This window comes from Lindgomyces ingoldianus, assembly GCF_010093535.1.
Source record: "Lindgomyces ingoldianus strain ATCC 200398 unplaced genomic scaffold BDR25scaffold_8, whole genome shotgun sequence".
NCBI classification, from domain to species: domain Eukaryota; kingdom Fungi; phylum Ascomycota; class Dothideomycetes; order Pleosporales; family Lindgomycetaceae; genus Lindgomyces; species Lindgomyces ingoldianus.
The window spans coordinates 302229-329755 of NW_022985169.1; the positions used below are offsets into that span (position 1 = coordinate 302229).

General features: G+C 47.3%; 9 protein-coding genes across 9 annotated transcripts; 6 read left to right on the forward strand and 3 right to left on the reverse strand.

Moving 5' to 3' along the window:
- Positions 1–1400: 1400 nt before the first annotated feature.
- On the forward strand, positions 1401–1866 carry BDR25DRAFT_352117 (uncharacterized protein; the record flags this gene model as incomplete). Its single annotated transcript, XM_033694975.1, has 4 exons — positions 1401–1418; positions 1508–1539; positions 1571–1801; positions 1848–1866. 4 exons carry the CDS (start codon positions 1401–1403, stop codon positions 1864–1866), a joined length of 300 nt encoding a protein of 99 aa, XP_033550466.1.
- Positions 1867–2931: 1065 nt separating this feature from the next.
- BDR25DRAFT_332506 (uncharacterized protein) lies at positions 2932–5939 on the reverse strand (the record flags this gene model as incomplete). The annotated part of the gene is made up of 4 exons (XM_033692755.1): positions 2932–3434; positions 3471–3706; positions 3746–4955; positions 5831–5939. The coding sequence occupies 4 exons, from the start codon at positions 5937–5939 to the stop codon at positions 2932–2934; spliced, it is 2058 nt and encodes a 685-aa protein (XP_033550467.1).
- A 2486-nt stretch (positions 5940–8425) lies between these two features.
- BDR25DRAFT_311845 (uncharacterized protein) lies at positions 8426–8941 on the forward strand (the record flags this gene model as incomplete). Its single annotated transcript, XM_033691262.1, has 3 exons — positions 8426–8452; positions 8512–8769; positions 8882–8941. The coding sequence occupies 3 exons, from the start codon at positions 8426–8428 to the stop codon at positions 8939–8941; spliced, it is 345 nt and encodes a 114-aa protein (XP_033550468.1).
- A 1169-nt stretch (positions 8942–10110) lies between these two features.
- Positions 10111–11039, forward strand: BDR25DRAFT_193581 (nucleotide-diphospho-sugar transferase; the record flags this gene model as incomplete). Its single annotated transcript, XM_033684304.1, has 2 exons — positions 10111–10443; positions 10509–11039. Coding segments are annotated over 2 exons (864 nt in total), but the record flags the coding sequence as incomplete, so codon positions are not given.
- A 1575-nt stretch (positions 11040–12614) lies between these two features.
- Positions 12615–14230, reverse strand: BDR25DRAFT_256437 (mitochondrial cytochrome-like protein b2; the record flags this gene model as incomplete). Its single annotated transcript, XM_033686408.1, has 3 exons — positions 12615–12777; positions 12828–14028; positions 14084–14230. 3 exons carry the CDS (start codon positions 14228–14230, stop codon positions 12635–12637), a joined length of 1491 nt encoding a protein of 496 aa, XP_033550470.1. The 3' UTR covers positions 12615–12634.
- A 388-nt stretch (positions 14231–14618) lies between these two features.
- On the forward strand, positions 14619–16441 carry BDR25DRAFT_352121 (uncharacterized protein; the record flags this gene model as incomplete). Its single annotated transcript, XM_033694976.1, has 12 exons — positions 14619–14719; positions 14797–14860; positions 14893–15018; positions 15048–15143; positions 15178–15274; positions 15417–15469; positions 15580–15753; positions 15781–15828; positions 15888–16056; positions 16092–16271; positions 16309–16332; positions 16362–16441. 12 exons carry the CDS (start codon positions 14619–14621, stop codon positions 16439–16441), a joined length of 1212 nt encoding a protein of 403 aa, XP_033550471.1.
- A 386-nt stretch (positions 16442–16827) lies between these two features.
- On the reverse strand, positions 16828–20435 carry BDR25DRAFT_216843 (calcium-translocating P-type ATPase; the record flags this gene model as incomplete). The annotated part of the gene is made up of 3 exons (XM_033684888.1): positions 16828–17464; positions 17526–17826; positions 17873–20435. The coding sequence occupies 3 exons, from the start codon at positions 20433–20435 to the stop codon at positions 16828–16830; spliced, it is 3501 nt and encodes a 1166-aa protein (XP_033550472.1).
- A 1582-nt stretch (positions 20436–22017) lies between these two features.
- On the forward strand, positions 22018–23398 carry BDR25DRAFT_340965 (uncharacterized protein; the record flags this gene model as incomplete). The annotated part of the gene is made up of 2 exons (XM_033693561.1): positions 22018–22235; positions 22288–23398. The coding sequence occupies 2 exons, from the start codon at positions 22018–22020 to the stop codon at positions 23396–23398; spliced, it is 1329 nt and encodes a 442-aa protein (XP_033550473.1).
- Positions 23399–25203: 1805 nt separating this feature from the next.
- Positions 25204–25874, forward strand: BDR25DRAFT_311850 (uncharacterized protein; the record flags this gene model as incomplete). Its single annotated transcript, XM_033691263.1, has 2 exons — positions 25204–25261; positions 25324–25874. The coding sequence occupies 2 exons, from the start codon at positions 25204–25206 to the stop codon at positions 25872–25874; spliced, it is 609 nt and encodes a 202-aa protein (XP_033550474.1).
- Between the last annotated feature and the right edge of the window lie 1653 nt (positions 25875–27527).

Sequence of the window (27527 nt, forward strand, 5' to 3'; positions counted from 1 at the left end):
GGTGCAGGCCGTTTTCAGCCTCAGTCTACGGGACCTTCACTCGTCGCGATCAACCCGCCGCTGTGGCCTACAATGTTCATCCAAGGCTTCTGTGCCTATAATTCGCCTCCGCTCTCACTTGTAAATGGGATGAAAGCCGCTTTCGTTCCATCTCCAGAGGATGCTTTCAAGGAGAGAATGACCGCAAGCCCCTGGGCTATAAGCATAGGGTTTATTTTAGTACAAGACTACAGCGATGTTATTGCAATGCCAAGGGAGAGCTATATGATGGCAACGTAGCTGAAGAGTAGCGGAGCCGATATTACATTCGAGAAGACGAAGGGCTGGGGTCATTTCAAACCCGTGAAGGAGCAGGATATTCTGGCTTTAATCCAGAGGTTCATCGACATACCAAGGCCAGAGAATGCTTGCTCCTAGCACGATTGCGTGAAAAAGAGACATGGTGGTCTCGGGAAATGGGGTGACAGAGTGAACTGAATCTCGAAACCAGATTTATGTGTGCATTATCTTTCGACGGGGAAAAGAACCGCCTCTAGAGCTTCGACCTGACGTCTTTTTTCCCGATCTTCCTCGTCAATGACATCTTCCATGAAACAGCGTTTGGTCTGCACCTCGATGAAATTATTGCACACCAAACGTGCAACTGATAGAGTTGGGGGTATTTGCCGATGACACTCATATACTAGATTCGGTGGTAAAATTTTTGTAAATTCTTAGGAACATCGTCGTTTTCGATCTCGTCTACTTGAGCCGATCTAAAAGTGTCATGGTTCTCGGAGCCCATTTTAACTGATTCAAATACGAGGGGTAATAGAAGGGAAGTAATTCTTGATTTGCGTGGTTGGAAGGTAGTCTTGAATAGAATCCCATATCGACTTCAGATATGAGTTTGGCTTTTCGAAACCGCCCGCCGTGTCTCCACCTATATAGTTAAGAATAGTGTCGGTTTCTTCATGGTACATAGCATAGAAAGTAGGCTGGGTGCTATTCGTCGTGTGAGAGGGGTGATAGGGTTGATTTCATGGGCTCGAATGACTGCGCACTTGGCAGGATAGCTTGTTAAAATACGGCTAACCCTCGATAAAGGGCAACGGCTTCTCGCGGCAAGAGAATAACAAGTAGATTAGAGAACAGCAAGCACAGCTTAAGTATTAGGTGCAACCTCTAATATCTGTTAAGGAGTTGTCGTTATTCTTAATTATTCTAGTACAGCCTAGGTATAATATACGTAATATTCTTCTTAACTAAAGCGTCTATGTTTACCTTCGTACTGTTAGTAAACAAAAGCAGAATAATCTTTCACTTACCTAACTATCTCTTTCTACTCTATTAGTTTCCTGTAAAGTCCTAATGTAATGGCTTGGCGCAGCTAGTAATTGCCTAATAATAGTGTTGAATTGATGAAGAAGAAGAACAATGTCCTCACTACAGAACTAGGGTTTATACTGCAACACCTAGGTAGCTTAGGCCTAGCTCAGGGATAGCTACAGAGATCTCCGAGGTCGAGTTACATGATCCACCTTCTACACCACCTGTTACGTCACCTGTTTTACCTAACACACTCCTTTAGCAATCAATCTAATTCCTCATTTCTGCGCCTGCCAAAAGCTTCTCCAAAAGCTTCACATACAACTACCTCTCATCCTCCTTGCCGTACGAATGTACGCAAAATCTCACTCATACAGGCCTCAAAATCTCTAAATCGTACAGTACTACGCCTTGTTGGAAGCGCTGACGACGAGCCCGGTACCAAATATTACTCTCCCAACACAGCCCACGCTAACGGACGCGGTCACAATCGGTCCATATTAGTTAGATATGTTCTAAGTGACGAACCAACCCCTCAGCCTGGCAGCTGGACATTAGAATCAATAACGCTCGTACCTGCTAACATTTTGCGCCTTGCACCAAATAGAATTATGTCAACAGCTCAAAGCGTCGAGAGCGACGATGTGATTAGAAGAGAATTGTAGCATCCGGCCCCCGCATTTCCTTGCACATGGTCAACACGTGCTCTTGCGAGGTGTCTAACCATACCATTGCAGCGAATAATATGTCATCTCTTGAAGGGGTGGCCTAGCCTCTAATGGGATCTTCTTCAAATGCCCCGTTTCACATACCGCGGCCTCACGACGACGCAGTTTACATACAAGCGATCGTCGATACTGGAACGATTCCTGTTGGGACTCGCCCGGTAAAGTGCAAGAGAGAGGGTTAGGGAAAATGAACAAGGAGGCGAACACAGATCTAGGCGCACCCGGGAGTCCTGAGCTTGCTAGCTCCCACGCTAGGCTTATCGACTCACCACCGTCACCACACGCCAGAATAGCCTCCAATCTCGGTAAAATATTCGTCCCGCCCTCCTGTTCGACACCTCCTCTATAACCTGCCACTTCAGCGCTACTCCCGGCGCCGAACGCATCCCCGTCCCCTCAAGCTCCACGCTTCTTCTCCAATGAAAGGAGTGACCCACAAACCACAAAGGTCCTGCGCTCACGTATATCTCGAACTGCAATTCCAGTGTTGCATCGGTAGGTAAGGATATTGAGCGAAACAATCTAGGAGAGGAGTTGTATAGAGCTGACGATATGGGTATTCTAGTAGACATGTATCGGTACGTTACTGACTATGCGATACTGGGACCACAGATTTGGAGCGGCGCGACATCGTTCAGGCAGTGAGACAAAAAGCGGCGCAAGCATCGGAAATTTGAGCGCGTGTGACCAAAGTCGATAGAATTCATCACTGCATCTTGAAACCATGTAACTACGTTGTCTTACTTTCGAATATTATAATATCCGAGTGATGTTGGATCTAACGCGAAGAGGGCTCCCTTGGGCTCGCCCAAGCCTTTTCCGGGGTGTAAGACTTGTATCTCATTGCAAGACTTTATCATATTTGAGGTAAAAATCTGTAGACTGTATATTGTGTTCATATCCGTCCCTTGGTCGGTATATCATGGCTCGCTCCCCTCAAAGTTGGGGAAGGACTGCTGCCTGAGAAGCTCCATCCACCTTTAGGTAACCAGCTAACCTTCGTTTGCTTCACATTCACTCGCAGCCCATGTCCGTTCTCCTTTGGCTCAGTAATCTTCTTCTGCATCTCGTCCGGCAGACCATAGAGTAGCACAGCGATAGCCGATGTTTTCCACACACCCACATTTTCGCTGTCAACCAAGCTCCGAACAATAGTAGCAACAAGGAAAATACAAGTCAGGCCAAGCAGAGCAAGAGGAAGTGATAGCCATGCCCACCGCACGTCTACGAAGCTCTCTTTCTCGAACGCTGGACCGATCTTCATGTCTATGTTGCTTGGCAATGAGCGCATTAAATTGGTCATGGCGGTGGCCATGAGATCCATGTGTATCGAAATGTTGGCGAACATGAAGGGATTGTAGGTCACATTTCGCGTAAAAGGCCCGATGGTTATGTACTCTTTGTACCGCAACAAAGCATCAGACTCATTAGTACTATTAGCCAGTGTGTAGGATGAGGGAAAGATGTCATCGAATAGGGACAGAGTAAGAGTGTGGGTATAGTTGTCGACGTGGTACTCGAATCCGCTTTCACCCCTCACCGTGATGTTCTCGGTGTAGAAGTAATTGGTGCCACTCAGTCCGTTGATCTTGTTGGGGGTCGGATATGTCACCCATGGTGACGGCCCCAGCGTGCCATTGACGAAGCTGCTGGTGATATTTTCGGTATAGCTTCCCTCTAAGTATGTTGACAACATCGTCTTAACGCACCACGAAAGAATGCATTCGTGGGCTATAGGGGTGGCGTTTCGTTGGATACTTTCCAAGCTCTCGCCAGCAACAATGATGACGTGCGTTAGTGGGTTGCGACTGTTGTTGAGTTTAGCAGGATATCCAGGCAGCGGCTCTCGAGTGAAGACGTCGTAGAGGGGTTGAGCGCGCATTAACAGTATCTCTCCTGCGTGAGCCGTGTCGCGATCGACATCGTACCCAGTCATGAGAAGGGGACTGGCTGCCTTGAGATACCACCCGCACGAGGTTCCGTTTGGAAAGGCTGTCTCGCCGCTATCAGGATCTTCGTCAGGAACTTGGACCCAGTCAAGCGTTGTATTAGCACATTTAAACTCGAGAAGATCGGTGGCTTTTATGCACTCGCTGCAGACACCAAGCGTTTCGTATTCTGGCCATGTACACTTGCTATTGGGGCATGACAGCGGAATTTCAGCTCTTATTCCTTTACCAAATATCATAGGCAGAGTTCCGTTGTTGTAGAAGAAATGGTGCACGGCTCCCAGCATATTTTGGTCGAGTTCTAGGTTCTCTAGACCCAACCGATACTCTTTGTCGACTCCATATGGCTCATAACCTGTCGCTCTAGGAATAGTGCCAGTTCCTGGTTGTAAACACCAATGCTCAGGATATTCGACAACTTGTTGGAAGAAAGGGTCCAGAGCGATAGCGAAGAGGGTCACAGCCGCGCCAAGTGCTGCCAGTGTTCTCCCCCTAGTACCCAGAAGTAAGAGGAAAGACCCCCAGGGCCCTCGAGAAGCACTGTCGAAGATCTCGAAATCCCACAATTTTTTTGATTTTTTGAAATTGTCTCCCCGAAACCAGCTCCATTTCAGCTGTCCAAGGGCTTCAGATACAGGCACAAGGAGGGCAGCAGACGCAACCTTTGACAAGACAGAGATGTAGGCGTTTAGCGTTAAGCCAAGGGGCCAGTGTGGTATGCGTTTGTTTTGGTAGACAATCAGCACGGCAACGATGCCGGCCATGCATACAGCGCTGAGCGACCAGCTAGTAATCTCGAGTAACCACCTCTTGACAAAATTTCTAGAAGTGCTGTATTTCCACAGCCTTTGCTCGATACGCTGAGCAACGTTCAGATCCTCCACTTGATCTCCTGCGATGTCTCCGCCCGCCTTCTCCGCTGTACCGGGCGTAATTGGGCTTGTGTCGGGCTTTGAAGCGATTTCGGGGACTTCAAGCTCAATATGGCTTCTCCTTTTCCAGTTATTGTCACCTTTCCTTATAGCGGGAGAAAGGGGAGAGAAGGCATTTTGACGAAACCGCACAGGCGGCCTTCCTTCGGGATCAAACTGTAGGGAGAGGCGGGGAGGTTGAGGTGTGAACCGGGGACATGTCTCTAGAGTGATTTCTGCGGCCGCTAGGTTTCTGGAGGAGAGAGCCGGCGATGCAACCGACATGCGGTGAATTGGCTGGTCTCTTGAGCTGATTTTGCATGTCGGACAGGTGCGTTCGAAAGAGTCTATGGGCTCTGGTGGTTGCTGTTCGACGTTGGTATCGAAGGAAATAGGAAGGCCTGCATTGGCAGACATGGTCAATCGAGAACGCCACAAGAGGATTGCTGGTGCTGACTAGCTCCGCTTGCTCGATGGTAGACGTTCAACGGAGCCATGAAGGGGCAAGCCAAAAGGAAATGAAAAGCAGGAGCGCAATGGCTCCTTAATACCGATACGGCGAGGCTGGCGCGCAGTGAGCCTTGTTTCAGCATTCCAAAATAGCCTCATGATATCGATGTCGGGATAAGTAGAATGAACTAGACGGGGGCAGTCAACCCTTACAGAATTATCATATAAGCGCTGGATGGAAATGTACGCGCCGGGTCAACGTTAAGCAACTGCATGTGGCACAGCACCTCGGCGACTAGGCGCAGGTGCTCAATCCCACTATGAGGATTGCTGCAAGACGCGGGTTCGAGGATGTGACGATGTCAAATGCTCTTCAAAAAGGCATCTAAGTACAGCAGGGTCGCATGAAGTTGTGGAGTATACAGAAGCCTTGAGGCTGGGGAACGCGGAGCACCGAGGCAGGTAGTCAGGCAGCAGGTAGTACTTCGTAACGAAGCGAAAATTACACGACGCGCTAGGCCAAAGCTGGACTCCTTAGAAAGCCTTGTAAATTTTACTGTAAAGTCAGGCAACGTAGAGCATAATGCAGGCATTACTAAATTGATGCTGATAACTGAACAACATAGATAACTTCTCTAAGCTAGCACAGGCGCTGGGAACGGCATTAAAAACCTTTCCGACCCTCCTCCTCTCTTTCTATTCTACTATATAGTTAACATGTTTCATAAGCGAGCGGACCACCCAAGTGAGCGGACCAGCAAACCCCGCTAAAATGCCTGCGCAGCGACAACACATGACGGTCCAAGGAATCACACGTCGCACTTCCGGAAGTTGATGTTAGTTAATGTCATCTCTGGTCTCCTTGTGCCTGTCTAGAATTTCGGGAGCATTATACGCTAAGGTTCCACCATATCGCCGCTTCACCCCTGAGTCACCCTCATCGCCGTACAGGTGAAGGGAATGACCGAAGTCGGAGATACGTGCTTCCAAGCCGGTGGTCCTAAGAAAATCTTGATCAGACGCCGAGCCACTCCCGATCTAGGGTGTAACAGGAACATTGTCTAGCTTCAGATCGCCGTGGGCAATTCCAGATACATGGAGCGAATGCAGGCCTTGGGCAAAGTCCTTGCAAAGAGCAATTTCTCATGGATGCTAACCTAGCTGCTCTTTAAGAAATGTCGCAGAGTCGCAGGGTGGATGCTACCTGGCGCTCAAAGGCCCCAGAATCAACGCCTTTCGGGGGCAACTTGGCTGCTTCATGGCTACAACTTCTTCGACCGCGTATGGATACATCGAGGCACTTTGGACGACACCCCCTCCCTGATATAGGTATCGCGCTGCAAGAGGCGAGGCTCGAAGGCCTGGAGGGTCAAATTTATTGCTCCTTCAGGCCCTGTGGAAACGTTCGGTGTATTCCTATCTACAGAGGACCATCATCAAAGAGAATTTGAAGGCCTATATCTCTTGCCAGGAATTGGGGGAGCATTAATGGGAGTTATGTCCTGAATTTCCCCTACCATGATTCGAATCAGGCCATAAGATGTAGCGGGTTGCTCCCCAGGTGCACCAGAAGGGATGCGTCCCGTGTCCTGTCACCTGCGGCTGAACATGCCAAGCAAATCGCAGCAGAACCTAGCAGAGCCCAACATCCTCTTAACGCCCCGGTTTTAGCAAGAGCTTTAATATATCGATCCTATTCTAGTTATATTCCCTGCTATGCGATAACATGCAATGGGAACATTCCAGGACCTGCCCCCATTTCAGTATTGCAGATAGGCTAACTTAAACAACAGTCCTCTCCGCCGCTATATTTGATCAGCTCCTTAAGCTCGGCGAGCGGACCGCACAATTAATTTCGGACGCGAAATCATTCAACGAGGTCTGGTACTTTCTCTGCGCTAGCTGTCTAATACCTTCTAAACATCAGCCAGGAGACGGAGCAGTACCACAGCAAAATCATTGACGAGAACAACTGGACCAAGCAACTCCGTCACATCCTTTTCGAGACTTCCCCAATCTATGGAGGTGTTACTTTGTTTGAAAATTTCGACGAAGATGTTCAACAACAGATCAAAGTGTTCCTCAGCCGGCTCATTCATATGTTCCAAGAGGACTGGATCTATTAGAAACTCGTTATGGGAACAACGAGATGTAGAAAAGGCCCTCCATGGTTTCCTCGATGTCGTCGTCGTTGACAAGCAGCAAGTCACAAGAGCCCAGAAGTACGTCACCAAGATCGCCCAAGAAGCTGTTTCCTAAGCAATCCATGGCCTTATTCAGGTGGTCGTTGCAAGACAAGAAGAGAACCGAGGAGATTATAAAAGATTTCTCTGATCTCAACGGCGGGATCCATAAAAACATCAAGCTTTAGTACGTACTAACCGGACTACAGATACCAAAGCTTCTTGTCAATTGTTCTAACTGTTTCGCAGTAAGCAATGCCTTTCTCTAACCTTACCTTTCCCTACGCTGAATTTGAGGTGTTTTATATAAGTTTCTAGTAAGCTCATATGATTCATAAGCATTCCTAATTGTACCATTATCTTAAGGCCCCTGTCTGCGTCTTCGATTGGCTTGAACATGCAACACCTAAAACGCCTTCAGAACGACGAGAGCGCGAAACTCCTGGGATTCGACGTTGACGCTACCCTCCAAATCACTGCAACAGAAAACGACAGTTCGCAGGCCTCCTTTGAACTCTCGACGTGGTAGTTGGGGGTTGTAAGAAAGGCAATTCTAGTGGAAGACTGATTTGCTGTCATCCAAGGCGACAGTAAGACTTATCTTATGGAATACCGACGACACGACAGACATCAAGAACAAGCTGGTGAGGTGGACCAGAGAACTAGGTTGCGGATTAATGACCTCGCTAGGCTTTTCTCACAGGCTAAGGAAAGAGTTTTCTGTATCCCGCCGTGTATTGGTTGGAAGTATCTACAAAGCAGGGCAGCATCGCAAGCTTGCTCGATACTCCAGCAGGCCACGATCCTCACCCTATTAGCCTATGCCGTCGTTTAGACATGAAAAGCGTTAAACTGACTCTTAGCCAACGGTTTAAACTAGCATTAACACTTTCACAATGCATAACACAACTCCAGATGGTGAAGTGGGTAGGTAAAGGATGCATTGATCTCGGCCTTGTCTTTCACGCTAAATCTTGTACAGGTGCACGAAAGCTTCCGAAGTGAGAATGTCTTGTTCTTTCCAGTAAGTGACTCGAAATGGGTGCCAGAACCAGTAGGCAGTGTGCCACGGATAGACTACGGAGATCCATGCGTCCCCGGCTTCGAATTCACGCAACCAGAAATTGATTTCTCTTTCGGCTTTACAGACTTTTTCTTGGAACGAGATGTATACCGGCATCCTGAGCGGCAAGGAAGGCCAGGCAAGATGTTCAACAAGATCCACGACATTTACGCACTGGTAAGACGCCCCCCGAAGCTTGCTGTATGTTGACTGAATTAGCTGACTATCAGGTATCGTACTCCTTGAAATTGGCCTCTGGCAACGCGCTATCACGCTTGAAAACCCCCAGTTCAAGACTGCATGCGATCCGTTCGTCATTCAGGCACAACTGTTCAAGCAAGCGCAGTGAAGCCTCGGTGAAAAGATGGGCGAGAAGTATCAACAGGTCGTCATATCATGTTTGACAGGAGAATTTGGGGTACTAAACGACACCCGCGAAGATTGGAAATTGCAGGAAGCGTTTCGAACGCAAGTTTTGGATGTGCTAGAGAGGACTGCAGCATGTGTATAAGCATATTACAGGGGGGATCAGCGAGGAAAGTGGCTTGAAACCTAGGGGAACAACTGTACAGTACATTTGTACCTATTGTGGGACATTAGCAGAGCGCATTGAAGTAGGTAAACCTCTCGCTAGGATTGGGGGTTCAACGGGATGTGAACTTCTCTTTTCAATTACCCTGTCGTGGGTAGCAATCGCCAGGCATAGCTGCTACGATTCTTCCTTCCGCGCTGCCCTTCAGCCTCCCATCTGCATAGCTAATCACTCCAAAGGACCTGATCCTCCGCCAGCAATACGACCGCGCCGCTGAGTGATAATTTTGCGTGTCTTTTGGCCCCATGGTGTGAATCCTACCCTGCCCCAACCAAAGCTATTTATAGGATGGGTACTTGTTTCACCTTTCCTCACAGCCTCTTTTCCGGTTATCCGATCACGAACCCTCTTCTTGAAATTTCTGTAACTGTTTGACGCCAGGATGAATAAGATTATTATTGAATAGTTCACCTGTACAGAGCAGAATACTAGACCCTTGCATCATTTGCACCCGTAACCAGGACTTTACCTAGTCATCCAACATGTAAAAGGCGCAATCACATGTACCACAACAACGCCCCAACCCTGCAGCATTTCCAGGCAGTGACAACACCGCAGCAGCTTGATTTCAGAGAGACAAAAAGAACGTCTTTCTTCTCAGATTTACTACGCACTTACACCGACTCATCATACACTGCAGTTTAAGAATGCACGGCAGTTTCCCGTCCCGCAACTCTCACTATGCAGACATGATATCTTTGCAAAAGCGAAGCTCACCGGTGCTACCGCTTAGAAACGATAAATCATGGACCAGACATACACGAACCTGGGGATCAGTACCTTTAACCGGATTGCGACGATATCGAAATGTCCTCATAGGTGTATTCCTACTGATCATCTTTATGACTTGTCTACGGAATCGATCAAGCTTCCTAGTACAAACTCCGGCGATAATACCAGAGATTCCGCCTAACTCGGTTATCCCATGGTCGCAGTACGCTTATGTCCAATATGCCACCGACAAACATTACCTTTGCAATGCTGTCATGGTCTTCGAGGCTCTCCATCGACTAGGTAGTCGCGCTGACCGCGTATTGCTTCACCCGAAGGAATGGATTGGGTCGGTGGAAAATGGCATGAATGGGACATACGAGCACAAACTAATGGTACAGGCAGGAGATTTGTATAACGTGAAATTTGTATCAATCGAGACGCAAACTGAGCGTGCATGGCCGGTTGGTTTCACGAAGCTGTTAGCTTTCAATCAAACACAGTACAAGAGAGTCATACTCCTCAATTCAAATGCTATGGTTCTACAGGTAAGAATCTCTGCCAATTCCTGACTACATTTCAAGCGAGACCATCGCATCTAATCGATCTACAGCCTATGGACGAACTGTTCTTCCTCCGGCGCGCCACAGTCGCCATTCCGCATGCATATTGGACCCTCGACAAACCTAGCTTTCTTTCCAGTCATCTCGTCGTCCTCGAACCCTCCAAACTAGAATTCGGGCGGGTTACAGACGCCATGTTAAACCCTACTGTCGCCTCCCTAGCCTCCGTTGTAAAAAAGGTAAACGCCCTCTACAGCTCCACATCCCTCATCCTCCCCCACCGCGATTACAATCTCCGCACCAACGAGTTCACAAAAACCTACCACCAGGACTTTCTAGGTCCAGACCGTGGGGACTGGGACGCGATTGAGGTGTGGAAAAGAGCCAAATTCGTGCATTTCAGCGACTCCAAGTATCCGAAACCATGGATCAAACCTTCTCCAGACTTGAGGAAGAAATACTGGCCGCGTTGTCCGGAGGGAGAGAATGGCAGAGAGGAAGAGAGTCAGGATATTTGCAGGGAGCGAGAGGTGTGGGTGTCGTTGTATGATAGTTTTTCATTGTGGAGAGAGGTATGTTAGGATATTTTTGCGCTCTACGCTCTATTGAATCGTACTGACTTGAAGTTTCTGTGGCGTAGGAAGTTTGTGGACGAGCGTTTGATGATTAGGCTGCTCTTCAGTCCACTGTTCTGCGCCTTGAATCCTTGGCATTCAGGACCATTATCCAATACAATGCTTCAGCTATCTGCGATCCTTCGAGCCGGACAGCATGTTAGAGCATAGCGCGGAAAATAAATATAGCAGATCTAAGTTCTTAAAATTAGGGCTAGAATTATGAAAAACTCTATCAGGACACAAATACATGGCATTCCCAGTCAAATTTGGCAGTTCATAGCAGATTTTGCCTTCAGGCACTTAGGATTTTCAGCTAGGATTTTCAACGTTTGTGCATATCTTGTTGCAACTGCATCATGAAACGGAGCGATGAAAGAGTCTTTCGCAGACCGCAACCTCGATGATCATGGCAATGTGAATATCTTCTTTTCAATTATACTTTGCCTGCGCAACCTGGCATGCGAATACGCATCTTGCACACTCTTCGCTGCTTTTGCAATTTTATGGAAGATTAGTACTCTTGATCTAACCGAGACATGATTTAGCGGAATTTGTCTCACATATGCAGAAAGCTCTTCGGCAACGCGTTATTGGGATGGTGTCCAGGGTATTTTCTCCATATACAATAGTATTGAATTTTTAACGTTCCATTTGAATAGTATAGGTACAAGCAATATAAAACAGACCGTTGATAACTGTCGACAAACCGGATATAGAGGTGATGGCCGAAGATTATTTGCAGAGTAACTCCCACAGAAATCTTCTTGTCCTCACAGTCTCTCTCTCAAAAATTACCTAGCCTCTTTTTCACATCTTGTGTCACTGCTTCTGCTCTCTCCTTCTTGTTAACGTCCATATTCCCTAGTAAGATGCAGCCAACAGTGAACTCATTAGCGCCGGTGAAACATTAAAGCATTAACGAGCTTAATGACGGAAAGGTAACTTTGCGGTAGTTTTCCGGTCTAAGGAAGGAAGGAATCGAAGCTAGTACGGTCTTCATCAAATATGTATTCTAAGCGAAGGTAAAGGCGGAGTCTCTTAATCATGCGTAATTGCCTGGGAGAACCAAGGAACAAGTCAACACCCTTTTTTTCAGCACTTGTGGTGGCCTCTCTCTGTAGGTGGGTGCATGTCCAAAGCCCAGGTTGATTTACGCAAGTAACGCACCACCCTCACTTACCACGAAGCCGAGACATTTAATATAATCTAGGGCGTAATGTAGATGGTGGTCAAACCACATTTCGGGCATGGGATTTGTTTGCTAGCCCACCTAGAAAGGGCGGGCCGGCGAGGTAGGTGGCGAATTGGGTAGGGAATTCTAGCCATAAATCCTCTAGAGAGTAAACAGTGAGCAGGAGTGACGTTAGGCGTGTCAGGTGCATGTACAACGTTTTGATAGAGGCCATGCACAAGCTGTGATGATACGAGATAAACCACTTGGAATCATTGGGGTCAATCGACTTGAGGAGCTGCGTGAGCGACGATATTCTGGTCGGACCCAGTGCATAAAGGTTGCCGGTGGCATAAGAAGACTCAAGTTTCGGATAAAAGCATATATACTACAAGCGACTTCGTAAGAGTATAGGATCAGGGCGCCACATCTCATTCAGAAGTGGCGTCATATTTACCATTTCCGGTCGAAGTTGATCCAGCGACGTGACTCCAAGAAGCCTCATCCCTGTTGCCAACTCCTCAGAGAGCACTGGAAAAGATTGGTCACTAAGCTAGGCTTCAAAACAGAGGGAAACTCACCATCTGTGCATCTCTCAACGCCCTGCGACCCATATGCAGCTAAAGCATACAGGTATGGCCGCCCAACACCGACTGCTGTAGCTCCAAGACAGAGCGCCTTCAGGACATCGGCGCCGTCTCGAAGACCACCATCTAGATAGATTTCCAGTTTTTCTATAACTTCGGGACAATATGTACGGATTTCGAGTAATGTTAGTAGTGAACTTGGAGCAGAATGTGCTTGCCTCCCTCCGTGATTGCTAAGGAGGATTCCTTGACACCCATATTCTAACGCAAGCTTGGCATCTTCGGCGCATTGAATACCTTTTAATACAATTGGTCCGTTCCACTCTTTCCGAATCCATAACAAATCTTCCCATGTGGTATGTGGACTTAACTGGCCCGTCGCCACTCTTCCACCAATAGCGGGTGCAAAAGTATTTTCGTTCCCAGCTTCCCATTTCGCTGTAGAGTCTTCTTCCACACCAACCGCTAAAGCTTCCTCTGCCTGAAGTACACGATCCGCCGTGCGTTTTCCGAGAACGGGTGTGTCGACAGTAATCCAAAGTCCCTTGTATCCGGCTTTCTTTACAACTCCTAACAATGCATAGGCCTTATTCCTGTTGATTGGCATATAAAATTGAAAAAAGAGTTTTGAGGGACTAGCACCCTTCACTCTCTTCTCTTCGTCCACATAAGTTTGCATAATCTGCACTGTGGGCTTTGTAGATGCCGTGCTGACGACCATATGGATTCCCTTGCGCACCGCTCCTCTTACCATTTCCGGTTCCGCTTCGGGGTGAATAACGCCTAGGGTCCCCATGGGTGAGATGTAGAACGGATATTGTGAGCGTTGGCCGAGAATCGAGCGTCGTGTATCCACGTCACCAACATTTCTTAGGACACGAGGCCGAAAGTTGATACGTGACCAGTCGCTGAGGTTGGTTTTCAGAGACAGGCCTGTGTTTGCAGAGCTCGAGGCATATACCCATGCTTTATGTGGGAGGACAGATTTTGCCACACGTTCGAAATCCGGGGCGGAAATGATCATGGAAACATGGGGTATTTTATCGCCTGTCGAGGAAGCAGGCTTGGCTTCTACCTCTTTCGGTACTCTCAATTGTGCTAGAGTATTTGAGTCAACAGGTCCCAGGTCGCTGCCTGCTGGAAGATCGTTGACATAGTCCAAGGGATGGTACTTTTTGAACTCAGTTGTTGCATCCTATCCACGAGTCAGTTCAGTTGACATTAAGTCCGAGAAAGATGAATATGCGAACTGAACCGGCTTGCTTTAGCAAGATCGCAGCACCCCCCGGATGCTCCGAGAGAAACGACGTGATGTCGTACACTTTCGAGTCTAGTACTATCCAGCTCGATTTCTTGTTATTGTGCTTTGCGACTTCTGCTCCGTCTATAGGTGCCATTTTCTATAAATAAAGAGAATTGCAAGAGATAGAAATACTGGAAGGAATGCGAACGCGGAATTGGAGGTAGGAATGCGGCGAGATAAATACCGAGGTAGTCCGTGGGATTGACGAGCTAGTCGAAAAGGGGTTAGAGCTCCTCCAACGGATCCCCGACACGGGGAGAATGCCGGTCGAAAGTTTTGCCTCGACTCTTTCCGCAACCAGCTCCCTATCAATGGAACTTGGTGCCTTTTATGTATTCACCTTCAGTTAAATATTCAGCAACACAGTCAGATATCGGGCGATCGCACGATAGATGGTTCGAGCTGACGCTTGTCGGACGCCGAAGTGTAAATGGCTGTGCCCTCCCCGACTGATGACATTGGCCATCGACAAGCAAGCGCAGATGAAGGTGCGATACATGTGTGGAAATATATACCTGGCCTCTTTCTCTCTTTCTCTCACTCCCCTTCATCCACTCCAAACAATCTCCGCTTGCAGCATTAAGTCTTAGACACAGTGTCTCAGCTTTCTCATGGCTGCTTACGAAAATAATTCTACTTAAATCCTTTCGGTGTTTTTAGTTATCGCAATTACATACCTAGAGTCCTAGTACAACCCTCCGAGATTTCACCCTTCCCATGTCATGTGACTTGACATTTTTCAATCTGCCCAGGTAGACATGTCTTCATACCTGGCTTCGGTTACAATTCCTATGCTCATCCACACTGAACATATTGGCCCTCACCGTGTCTAGTTCGGCCGTAAGATTCAAGCATTTGTATGAACGCAATCAGCTGTGTTCGGTCAGGCACAGATTCCGGTCAATGATTAGGTTGGGTGTTTCATACTCAGACAGCCAATGCTGTCGCTGAGGAGGGGGGTACATGACCGTGATTCCGGAAACACTTCGAAGACCACTAGCAATCTCGTACTAATTCGATTCCAGCCCACCAGGCAGTAAGGGACAGGCGCGGATCTTTGGGAATTGCGGTCCTCACATCCGAATAAAGTCCACCCTTTACGACGGTGAGAAGGGAAATGCCATTGTGTTCAATCTATGTCAACTCTAACAACTCTATACTCGGATTTTATAACATGTTTTTGCATAGCAGTGGAAAAAACTAGGGTGAATGTGTCTTATCAACCTCCTCGCTAGAAATAAGTAAGGACTTAAGAGGGTCCTAGTGACATCGCAAATCAGATACTTGTTCTATTCCTATTCAGTACTTGGAGCAGGATTTAGGGAAGGCTAATGTTTTGCTAGTACCAACTCAGCTCCCAAGCAACCGCCACATAAACGCCACAAGACATGCATCAGAGGAGGCGCCCAATGGAAGATACCACACGAACACAGATTTCTCTAGCTGCTGACGCATAAAGCCTCGACACTACTCCATGCCCCTCATATTATTCAGTCTTTATCTTCCTCTTTCCAGCCTGATGATGACAAGCACTACCTAAATCCTACCGTGGGCATCGTCCATTCCCACCGACGACCTCTCAAAATGTCCCTCATCCTCCTCCTCGATTCTCGGAGCGTTTGCCTCCGTGAACGCTGTTGTCAGCCTTGTAGGGGCTATTTCCAGTTACCGCCTTGTTGTCAAGTTCTGCACGTTCGGATACTTTAGCAAGCATGAAGAGTCCTGGAGATACCTTTAGATCCTGCCCATAGGAACAGCTTGCAGCAAACGCAGTTGTTGCGCATCTCATCCAGAATGCGCCTGGCTACTCTGCCACATTTTTGATTGCGGAAATGGTGTGTTTTACACCGCACGCCCACGGCTCCCCTGGATTGTTCTTTTGCTTCTTAGTCTACCAAACCAGCAATATCGATCATCCTAGTAGCGTGCATCAGCTCTGTCATCAAGAATTCCAGAGATCGTTCCTGGGTTGATTTCTCTTGCTATCACCGGCAGGACTGTTCGATTTGGAGCCGTTCATGGGTTCTATCAGGTTAGAAGTGAAGGAAACAAACTCCTTTCATCAAGCGCCAAAATGATGTATGGAGGCGCGATATTCTATCCCAACAGTGCCTGCTTCACTCCAATAAGCTTTGGTACCACTCTCTCCGCACATCTTAACCATATTTCCAGAAGCCGCCCTCGCAAAAATGCTTAGTATCTAAACGAACGCCAATACGTAATAGCAACAAATATTCTTACGAAAGACTATGCATTTCCGTTTCTAGAACTCCCAGTCCTCATCCACGGATTTGAGGACTATTAGCGATCGCTGCTTTGGTGTTATACAAACCGGCCATGCAGTCTTACCTGATGAGCCTAACTTACAAACCGACGTTACAATCCTGTCTTGGGTATCTTAATTCTTCCTTTTCTTGCTCTTGAAGAATGTAGCCGGGATAACTCATAAATGCAATTGCCATCCTGACTGCAGCATGCTCGAAAATACTGCGGAATGCCATTAGAGATGATCTAATTGATTAAGTCGTTTGCTAGAATAAGAGATAACGCCAATGGGATGCCAGCTTCTATTCTCAATGTATGCCATTTGGTGAAATGCAACCTCAGCATCTACTTTATCCCAATGATCTACAAAACTTCATCCACATCCCTACTAACTAACTCTCACAACGGCCCCCTTTGCCCTTCCCCTCAAAGATCTCTATCCCCACTCTCCGCAACCTCTATCTCCTCCGACAGTTCATTCTTCGGTCTTAGCTTCCTGATCACACAATGTGTCCACCGACTAAGCGACTTATAGACAACCATAAACGGTCTCCCAACAAAGTTCGCCGCAACTTCAAACCAGCGATCTGGAAACAAGCGTAAACAAACCCCCCACGGAATACACAGTATCGAAACCACAATACTAATTCCCCACTGCGGCCCATTCAATGCAACAATACCAAATGCGGTACTCCCAAAATACACAATCACAACCTGAGAGCCTACCATGACCACGTTCAGGCTGATGAAGAAGTAATTCTTATGGATGTTTGCGAAGATGTTGAAGTTATTATCGAGGCGTCGGTTGTTGTACTGGTTAAAGATTTGCAGCCAGACGAACATGTTGAAGATTATTGAGCGCATTTCGGCTTCTGTGTAAGAGAGGAATTTGGGGCCGGCGAAGTGGAGGATGAAGGTTGAGGTGACTTGGAAAATGGCTTGCCCGATGATCATTTTCCACATCGTTATTGAGATTATGGAGGCACTGCGTGGGGTAGGTGGGCGGTCAAGGATTTCGTCGGTTGGGGCGTCGGTGGAGAGGGAGAGGGCGGCGAGGGAGTCCCTGGGTTTAGGATGTTAGTGGGGAGTTGGCGAGATGATGGAGGGTTGTATTGTTGTCTTACATGAAGAGGTTGATCCAGAGGAGTTGCACAGCTGTGAGGACGGAGCGCATTTCGGGATCCTCGACGGCTGAGATAAATGCGACGATCATGGCGGTAATATTGACGGTAATCTGAAATTGGAGGAATTTCTGCACCGCATCATTTACTGCGCGACCCCACATCAGAGCCGTCAGAATGGAGGCGAAATTGTCATCCATGAGGATGATGGCTGATGCTTCCTTGGCAACCTCAGTACCCGCAATACCCATGGAGAAACCGATGTCTGCAGCTTTGAGCGCCGGCCCGTCGTTGGTGCCATCTCCTGTATTACTATTAATGATGTAAATCCCGGAGTTGGAGACGCCTACCAGTTACAGCGACGATACCGCCGAGCTTCCTGAGTCGAGTCACCAAGATTCTCTTGTCCTCTGGCGACGACCGAGCCAAGACTTGAAGTCGGGGAAGGGTAGCGTCCAAGTGCGCATCACTTAGTTTCCTAAACTCAGGACCTTCCATTACAATGCCATCCGTGTATATACCACAGTCTGCGGCAATTGATTTTGCTGTGACGACGTTGTCACCAGTCACCATTCGCACGACAACACCTGCGTGTTTACACTTTTTGACAGCCTCAGGAACACCAGGACGGATCGGGTCTTGAATGCCAACGACACCAATGAAAGTCATGCCATTGAGCAAAGCACCAAGATTCACAGCTAACGTCGGGTCGTCCGGATTCTCGATTCCTCGCGGCGGCCACTGTGCGAAGTCTTTGTAGATGAGAGCAATGGTACGAAGAGATTGCTTGGCGTAGGACTCAATGGCAGTTGCAATACGGTTTGTTTGAGAGCTGTCCATTCGAATATTGCCGGTTGCTAGTGCTATTTTTGATGAATAGCTGAGCAGAATCTCTGGGGCACCCTTTACCAGTAAGCGGAAAGTCCCATCAGGAAGTTTCTGAACAGCACCCATACATTTCCGTGCCGAATCGAAGGGAAACATCTGCACCATCTGCGCATTCGTTCTTTTTTGAGCAAGAGATTCCATTCCTAAGACACTCTTCGCAAATCCCAACAAAGCTGTTTCGGTCTTCGAGCCTACGAAGCCGAACTCCCCTCCGTCCCCCTCGAAAGCTGTGGAGTTGATGGCAATGGACTCGACGAGAAGCAATTTCTGTTGCGACGTTAAACGTTCAGCGAACTGCAACGACCGGTTTTCTGTGCTACCGGGGTTTTTGTCATTAAAGGAATCTTCCCCAAAGGTGCCGGAAACGACTGTCATCTTATTCTGAGTAAGAGTACCAGTCTTGTCTGAACACACTGTGGTTGCGTTGCCCATGGTTTCGCATGACTTGAGGATACGCACAAGGTTATTCATTTTCACCATCTGAGTAGTGGCAAACGCAAGGGAAAGAGTAATGGCAAGAGGAAGGCCTTCGGGGACTGCCACCACGATGATCGTGATAGAGACGATGAGAATGTCCATGAACTTTGAGGCTTTCTCGGTCGGTGTAAGTGGGCTCCGGGGAAATGTACCGATAAAGCGGAAGAGAAGGACTAGCAGAAGGAAGAAGGATGCAGCAGATGCAAGCTTTGCAATAGCCCCAGCGAGGCCATCCAGCTTCTTCTGTAGAGGCGTGGGTTCCATATCTTGGCGCATGGCCATAAGAATCTTGCCGTACGATGAGTTGATGCCGACCGAGGTAACGAGATAGGTTCCAACGCCCTCGAGTACTTTGCTACCGGAAATGATGAAGGGATCGAGGTCTTTAGATTCACTGTGGCCACGTTCTAGAAGGCGAAGAACTTGCTCCCCGCCAGTTTTCCTGAGCTGATCGGACTCGCCTGTTGCAGAGGATTCGTCACATTTGACGTTGTGACCAGAGATAAAGATTCCGTCGCCAGGGGTGAGGTCGCCAGGTTCCATATGCAGTACATCGCCGACGAGGATGTCGTAAACAGAGATAGTGAAGGATTTGCCAGACCGAATGACCTTGACTGCGCGGTCTTCTTTCTTTGCGTTCAGTTTTACGAAGGCGCGCTCTTTCTGATAATCGTTCAGAGCTCCAACCAGGACCACCACTACAATAGATACACAGATCGCACAACCTTCGATCCAGTCCACTGAGGGAGGCGCATTCAGGCCATGGTCGACACCAAAGGTTTCATATAGGCCAAGAGCAAGGGATATGACGGCCGCAACGGTTAGAAGAATGAGAATGTTCTCTCTGTAGTACGCTTGCCACATGAGCGTCCAGAACGAAATTGGCTTCTTGGCCGGGAGGGCGTTGGTACTGTATACTCTCTTCCGGTCGTAGAAAGTTTCCCCAGAGTGTGACCCAACACTGGCAGGACCAAAGTCTGTGATGTCGACATGTCTCACATTAACTGGATGAGGGAAGCCTTTAGTATCTGTTCTTCCCAGTTTCTTATATTGCTTTGTAACTTCCTCGAATGACACCGAGCCTGGGAGCTCTGTCTCTTCTAAGCTCAGTCCCGTATCTACATTGGTTCGAAGGCCAGTCTCGAGGCCAGTTAGCCCACCAAGAGCGATGAATGCAGGTAGCGACTTTGGATTCAACAGTTTGTTTAGTTGACCAGGAGAAAAGGCAAACTTGTTGTTGAGGACGGCGAAATCCTTTTCTGATCCTGGGTCGGGCTTAAGAGCATCACCGTTTCGCTGCGAGTCAAGCGTGAATGGGCTTGTCTCGCTCACGACACTATGGTTTGAAGCACCAGCTGATGTGGATGGAGCGAGTGTTGCTTCGCTAACGGCCCTGCTTCGGCTTACAAATGTATTCGGGATAGACACAGCGCTTAGGTTGCTTATTGATCTGTCGCGGGTGTGTGTACCATTGAAAGATCTTTCTGTGACTAGAGTGGTGGGAGAGACGTTCTCGGATAAGGGGGTAACGGTGTCGTCGGTGTTCATGCGCACAGGGGTTCGTGGTACTACAACATGGATTTGAGGAAGGGGTGGCAGAGTATTACTTTCTTCGCGTCCAGGCATGTTGTAGGACGTTGAAGAAGCCATGCTCGATATACAAAGTGATAAGAGTATGGAGGGATATCACGGCCGGTCGTGCATAAGGTGAAAAGATGCAAATAATAGAGGAAAATAGAGCTTGCTGATCAGAGGGAATATTGCATCGCAGCTCATAATATAAGTATGCACAGTTATGTACATATCTATGGCCGACTTGTAGGTCAGATTGGGCATGCCCAAGACAGCAGGCGCGGAAGCCAAGACCGTCTTCCGCTGCTTGGCCCGCATCTTGATGATAGCAAAGCTAACATTTTGAGAGTAAGCTTCTTACCTATCTATTTGAATTGGAGAGCTGAGATATTGAAAATTCGAGGATACAATGCCAAGATTCTTGAAGGGCTATGCCTGAGACGAGTTTCCTCTCATCATGCCTCGTAGATTTAGTTACTCATCCACAAAAGTGTAGAAGGGATAAAGTGACGAATTGCATCGGTTTGAAACAGAGGCGAGGAGTTAGAATAAAAATTGAGGAGAGAAAGGAGAAGTCAAATGCTTGGTCAGAGAGTCCACAGTAACAAGTAGGTCCAAACGAGAGAAAGCGCATGTAAAGCTTCAGATGCAGGCGCACATGACGTTTCTTTGCTGCCGAATCCTGAGGCTAATCGTGTCTCACAACCAGTGTAGGAGTTGACTTGATTCCAAGCGGCAGATAGTGGATAGTAGAATGGCCTTTCGAGTAAAACTGCGAGTTGATTCGAGTGGTGAGAGATCTGCCTTAGTATGCATTTCAGGAAAATGCCTGACATAAAGCGAGAGAGTACCGTGACAAGACCAGGATAAGGTGCATTCCAGAAGGCTGTAAATTCCGATCGAACAATGTGGAATACAGGAAGGGGCTGATGGTATGCCCAATGGGCAAATATTAGCCATGCATTTGCTGTCTGCGAGGTCAACTCCAGACGAGGGAGCGCCATTTGGACTGTATGCAGGTGCGGAGGATGGCCGCTGCTTGGCAGTCAGCCTTGTGCTCGGCTGTAATTCGAGGGAAACGGTTGCTTGAGGGATCTCGAAGCGAGGTGCATGATTGGCGGTTGAAACAGACCATGAACGGGAAAAGAGAAACCAGGGGAAACCTTGGATGGAGACTTGCGATGCGCCAGTTGACTGGTCGACGGTTGGGGAGGGTAGTGAGGGGAGGAACGTTTGAAGTGTGTGTGAAGCCAAGACCCTAAAATGCGGCGATGCAGGAGTCAGTCACGGGCTTCGTGGGGCAATTCCGACAGTGTCGAAGACTCGAAGAACTCCTCTCCCTCTCACCCTTCATCTCGGAGTATCAAACAAACATCAATTTCACCATCCGCTCTATCCATATTCGCAATATTCGCCTGGTGCGCAATTTTGCTGAGAATCAAACCCCAACAAATTTGCTCTCGGGTCACTGAACTGCCGGAGCGGCATCTCCGACAGCATCTCAGCACCATGTGTCCATTCAGTAAGGGGATACAATCTTTATTTGGATATATCACTAATGAGCGCAGGCTCTGTGCCCAGCATTGAGGGTCCCTCCCGCTTCTCACCCTCGGCCGTGACACAATGGCAACAATCACGACGAAAATCCGTGTCAAACGCCTGCGAGCGATGTAGGCGAAGAAAAATTCGGTGCGATGGCGACACGCCATGCGCAACTTGCAGCCGTTTCTCGCTGGCATGTGTGCGGAGTCAAAAGTCGAAAGAGAGTATACAATCGTAAGTCACTGCCTACACGTGACTCCCCACATTTACTAACTACTCGTCCAAGGGAGCACCAAGTCGCCTTAGAAAATCGAATACATCAACTAGAAGCTCAGTTAGCTGCCCATATGAATGCGCCGATGCATGGTATGGAGTCCATTAGCCAATCTCTCATTGGAGGACAAGCGGCTTTTGACTGGCAAAGTCCACCGCAGCTCACCCTGGACACAAATTTTTCCACGCCATTCAATCCGGACACCGATATTGACATGGCTTCTTTCTCCGCGACTAGTATACCGTCCATTGCAATTACGAAATGCGAGCCGACGCCCAACGACACCTCACCGTCATCGCCCGTACCTGACTTTTGGGACGGCACAACTCGAGCGTCATCACCTGAAATGCTCCCCACGTCAGCACCGCAGTTCGCTACAAGCGTTGTACCACCTACCGGTGGCAAGGCCTTCTCGCCGCCCATAACCCCCCATGTGGCGCCGTCCTGGGAATTCCTTGCACAAGAGAGTTCAGGCCATCTTAAGCCAAACACCACGCATCCAAAAAGCACCTCTCGACGATCTTCCGTCTCATCATTCTCTCTCGATAACGAAGATGCTTCTATTTCGCCATTCCCCGACTTTGAAAGTCAGATTGAGATGCCTCGGCTGCCACGCCAAGGCATATTTGCCCCTAGAGTCGATAGCCCAACGGCGATGAGCTCTGGTCCAAACTTCACCGACCGTAGTAGAGCCATCACGTCCGCACCCTTCCCGAGTCGGTTCGAAGCTGAAACATTGACTGGTGTGTTCCTTAATCATATCGCAGCCTTTGAGTCCAAACCGTATGCTATTACTCCCTCAATATTCCGACAGATATTCGACACAGTATATCCTGATCCGAATCGCGGCCCAGCTTTCGATACATCGGTCTCGGTTGGCATGGCTCGCTTTCATGTCTTCTTTGCAATGACCATTGGCATGAAAATTAGAATCCAAGGAACTGCCGAAAGCAATTCGTTACTGGAGAGATGTTATGAATTAGCAATGCAACAAACATCTTCAGCAACCTTCTGGCAGGAGATAGGCGGCGTTGAAGCAATACAGCTTCTATCTATATTCTCCTTGTTGGGGAGAGAATCCAATTTCGAGCCCAAGCCTCTTCAGCAGTCCTGGTCTTGGTGATGGGGACGACTACTCTCCTGCTGGACAGGTGATCCGATGTTTCAGGCGTTGAAGCAGAAGAAATTCTTCTGTTTTTGTAGCAACTGGATACTTCGCACTATCGCGATAGATTACTATTGATGTACATACGACCTACGATACCGATAGACTGGAAATGGCTCACAACGTTTGTTTTCCTCTCTGGTTCCTCTTTAAGCGCTTCCTCTTATGAACCCGCTAATTTCGTAGTATAGCCGATTCCATGGGAATCCGATGCACGACGCTCGACTATCGCAAGGCTTGGTGATATCATGATGTGCAATCAAACTTCAAGCATTTCTCAGTAGCTGTTTGCCCTTATGTCCGCTTCTTCTGTGTAGACGTCCGGTAAAACCGCCCTTTCCCAGTCTCTACTATAATGAATCAACTCTAACGCTTCTAAAGAAATAATATTTCCTCTTGGAGCCCTTTTAACTTTACTACGGCATCGCATAGTACCTTTATCAACGCTCCTATCATCTGGTTGTCTGCCAGATTGCTTGAATAGCACAGGACCAATCCTACAGCCGATATCACTCTTTAACTTGTCTAGCGGAATCAGCAATATGGCCACCTGGAGGACGCAAAGATGAGGCGAAAGCTACGTTAGGTGATAGGAGTAGTGATGGTGACGGGAAGGATGAGTGCGGAGAAAAATACGACGAAGGAGAGGAAAAGAAAATGAAATGATCTCAAGGTCATACGGATCACACTCTGTCAGATTAAGAGGGTGGCGAACCCGATTTGGCAAGATAAGGCAAAGAACGATGTGACGATGCACGGTATGAACTTCACGGAATGAAACCTCGACAAGAGAACCCAGAAGATAAAATAAACCGGAGTGCGACTGTGGCAAGGGTTGGAGAGTGAGGTCAACAATTAGAACTCTTAATGGACATGTGGGTTCTGGTACCCTAGCTTGGATTCGCTGCGGATAGGGGCCGCGGGTGACAATAGCTCGATTACCATGCTGAAAGAGCTAGAAATGGGTGCCTAAGATCCCGAGCCAGCAAAAGAAGCTATTCGATCCCATTATAGATAGTGTGATGTGCGATGGCGAAGTGGACGAGCTCATAATAAGCTCATCCGCCATGAGCTGAAGGCTGCGACCCAAGTGGGGAGATTTGCACCTTTTCTTGACACGACTCGGCTCGGCCTGGTACGAGGCTCACTCGGAAAACAATCTCGGAGACATGGGGTCTGAAGTCGAAGCTGCGGCAACGGCAATTACTACAGAAAGAAGCTTGAGCAAGCGAAGCGATAATAATATTGTGGCTCGACTTCGAGGTTCAAACTCTTAAGCGAGGCCATGTTGTTCCGAATTGGGTAAGCCAATATATCAGGTGATAAACACCTGCCCAATAATATCTCTCTTTCCCTTCGGTCAGGGGGCAAAGCCTTTTTAACTTTAATACCCGGGGTGTGAAGCTCATTGTGGAGGCGGAGCAACGGCCGGAGTGGAGAGTTGCCATTTCTCGGACCGAACGTCAATAACGAGGCCGAGCATCCGCCCTATGGCCCTTTTGATAGGCCGTGTGCTCATTTCTAGGCACATACCGTCCATGACAGTCACAAGGCTGGCAACTGTCTCTGCGTAGGTATCTGTTAATCCTGGATGGACACTTTATTCTTCAGCGATGGCGCTAGCATGGCGCTAGCATGGCGCAATATCTCTTATATGGCCTGAGACGTTCATGAATGCGGCTCTCCAGTTGCTTGGCTATTAGTATAAGACAGACTTCGATTCTATCCTAAGAGGTCTCGAACGCACCGATGACCCGGAAAGGATGGCGTATCAAAGAGACAACGAACGGGAAACCTATAATTGGGCCATGGTCAATGAATGTAAGTTTTTACTCATGACCAAGTCAACCAAAGGTCATCATAAGCACTCATACTTTCTTCAGTACGCAGGCTTAATGACAACCTCGACGAATTGAGACAAATCTCCCGGACCTCTCTTGTGCCGCGCAATAGCTACAACAACCCCAACGGCTACAACCCCCAGCAATCCGATGGCGGCTCTTACAGAACCCAGGGCTTAATAAGACGTATTAATAATACCGATGACGAGGTTTTAACCCTATCAGACCGCTCGTCAGCGTACGGTAGACCTTCATATTCGATTCCATCCTCGTCAAGCCAAGCCACCATGACCAGCCGATCATCCAACGCATCTAAAAGAGAGAGAGCTTTGAACGGAAGCGATAGAGTTGCAAAATACTTGATGGCTGGCGGCACAGCAGCAGTGCCATTTTCTTTACTTGACCTATCTGGGACAACAACGATTGCTTCAGCTGGCGTAGCCGCAGTCGGGGGCGCATTGCAGCTGGCGGTTTGGTTTTGCAAGAAATGCAATAGACAGTATGAGAGAGCTAAGGTGTCTATTTCAGAGAAAAAGGCCAGTGTGAAGCATCGGATGGGTCTTTGTGATGGGTGTTGGAGGTGTATGGATTGAGATACGAGGGCTCGGCCTCCAGGGATTGCGTCCTGAGGAGGGTTTGCGCATCAACATGAAAACTCAGGATTGGTTTCCTACTTGACTTACTTTTTAAAGCTTTCCCAGGAGCCTCAATGATCCATTATTCTCAATAGCCCATGTATGATATGCTCAGATAGACAGGAACAAAACTAGACTAGGAATTCCACAAGTCGGGAGCATAGGAAGCCTAAAACGGTGTTTAGGACGTTATTGAATAACGTGGATCATCACTAGGGTAGGGTTTATCTGTTAAATTACTGATTTAGCTTAGGAAGGCGTAACTGGGGCTAAATTTCGGTCCCGAATCACCATGTCTTGTTCAACGTTAGAACACAAGGTGCAGTATTCACTCTGAGCGATTACTGAGAGATCATATTTGCAGTAACGGAGCTCTCCAAGCTCTATCCACCTACACTCCTTTGACTCACTGCTACTTAGCTACGCCACCTGCTACGGCCCAGAGCCGTCGCTGGCCTTAAGTCACATGACAGGCAGCGTTCCCAACCGTACGTAATACGTTACAACTCGCCAAATTAATAGTTGTAACTTCTTAGATTGTAAGTACGTTTTAACATAAGCATAATATTTAAGTCTACTTATAAAGCGTAACTATTATAATTTATATTTCTTTTATATTTTAACATTTTATAAAAAGTTACATTGTAACAGCTTATATATAGTCTACTAAAAATAATAATTTACTATAAATATAGTGCTAACATAGCTAGTTTTTTTATAGTTAAAAAGCCTTAATTATTAAGCTAAAAAGCTTATTTTTGTTATAAGTAATAGTTCTTTTACTGCTACTAAAGCTCCTCTTACAGTTACAGCTTATAGATAGAATAAATAAGAAGTTAAAAGTAATTTTATATAGTGTAGAATAGGTAAGCTGTCTAACTTATTTTTACTATGTAAAAGAATTAGTAAATAAAAGGCTATTATTTTTAGCTATAGTAACATCTTTACAGTAACTATTATAGTATTTGTCTGTACGCAGCAGCAGCGTCACAGTCTGGATACAAGCGATCGCGCACGAGCAGGACTATGTATCTCTGTCACATGATGCTTGTGCGCGAACCTCTGTGCGCAAACATTTAGATATCCCCCTTTTTCTCTATATAAAGGAAAGATAAGAGTAATAGAACTAGAAACATGTTGCCTTTACTTTACCTACCTTATACACTGTGCACACTATACACTACTCTTACTTTTGCTACTTAAGTGCTTATACTATAAGTAGCTAGCTATTAGAGCTTATTTAACACTAATTAGTAGTTAATTTAATTAACTATAAATTAGTAAGAGTAATAATAAAGTACTTACACTTTATAAAGTACTTTATTTTATTACTTATTCTTTAAAAAGAGTAACAGCAGAGTACTTACACTTTATAAGGTACTTTATTTAGTTACTTATTTTTTAAAATAGCAGATTAATCCTTTATATTATATAGTAAGCTCTGCTACTATATAAAGTAAAGAGAAGATAGTGTAAGACGCACACTAAAGCTACTAAAGCTGTATAACCTAGTAGCTAGATAATAGCACATTAATCCTTTACATTGCACAGCAAGCTCTGCTACTATATAAAGTAAAAAGGAGATAGTGTAAGGCGCACACTAAAGCTATT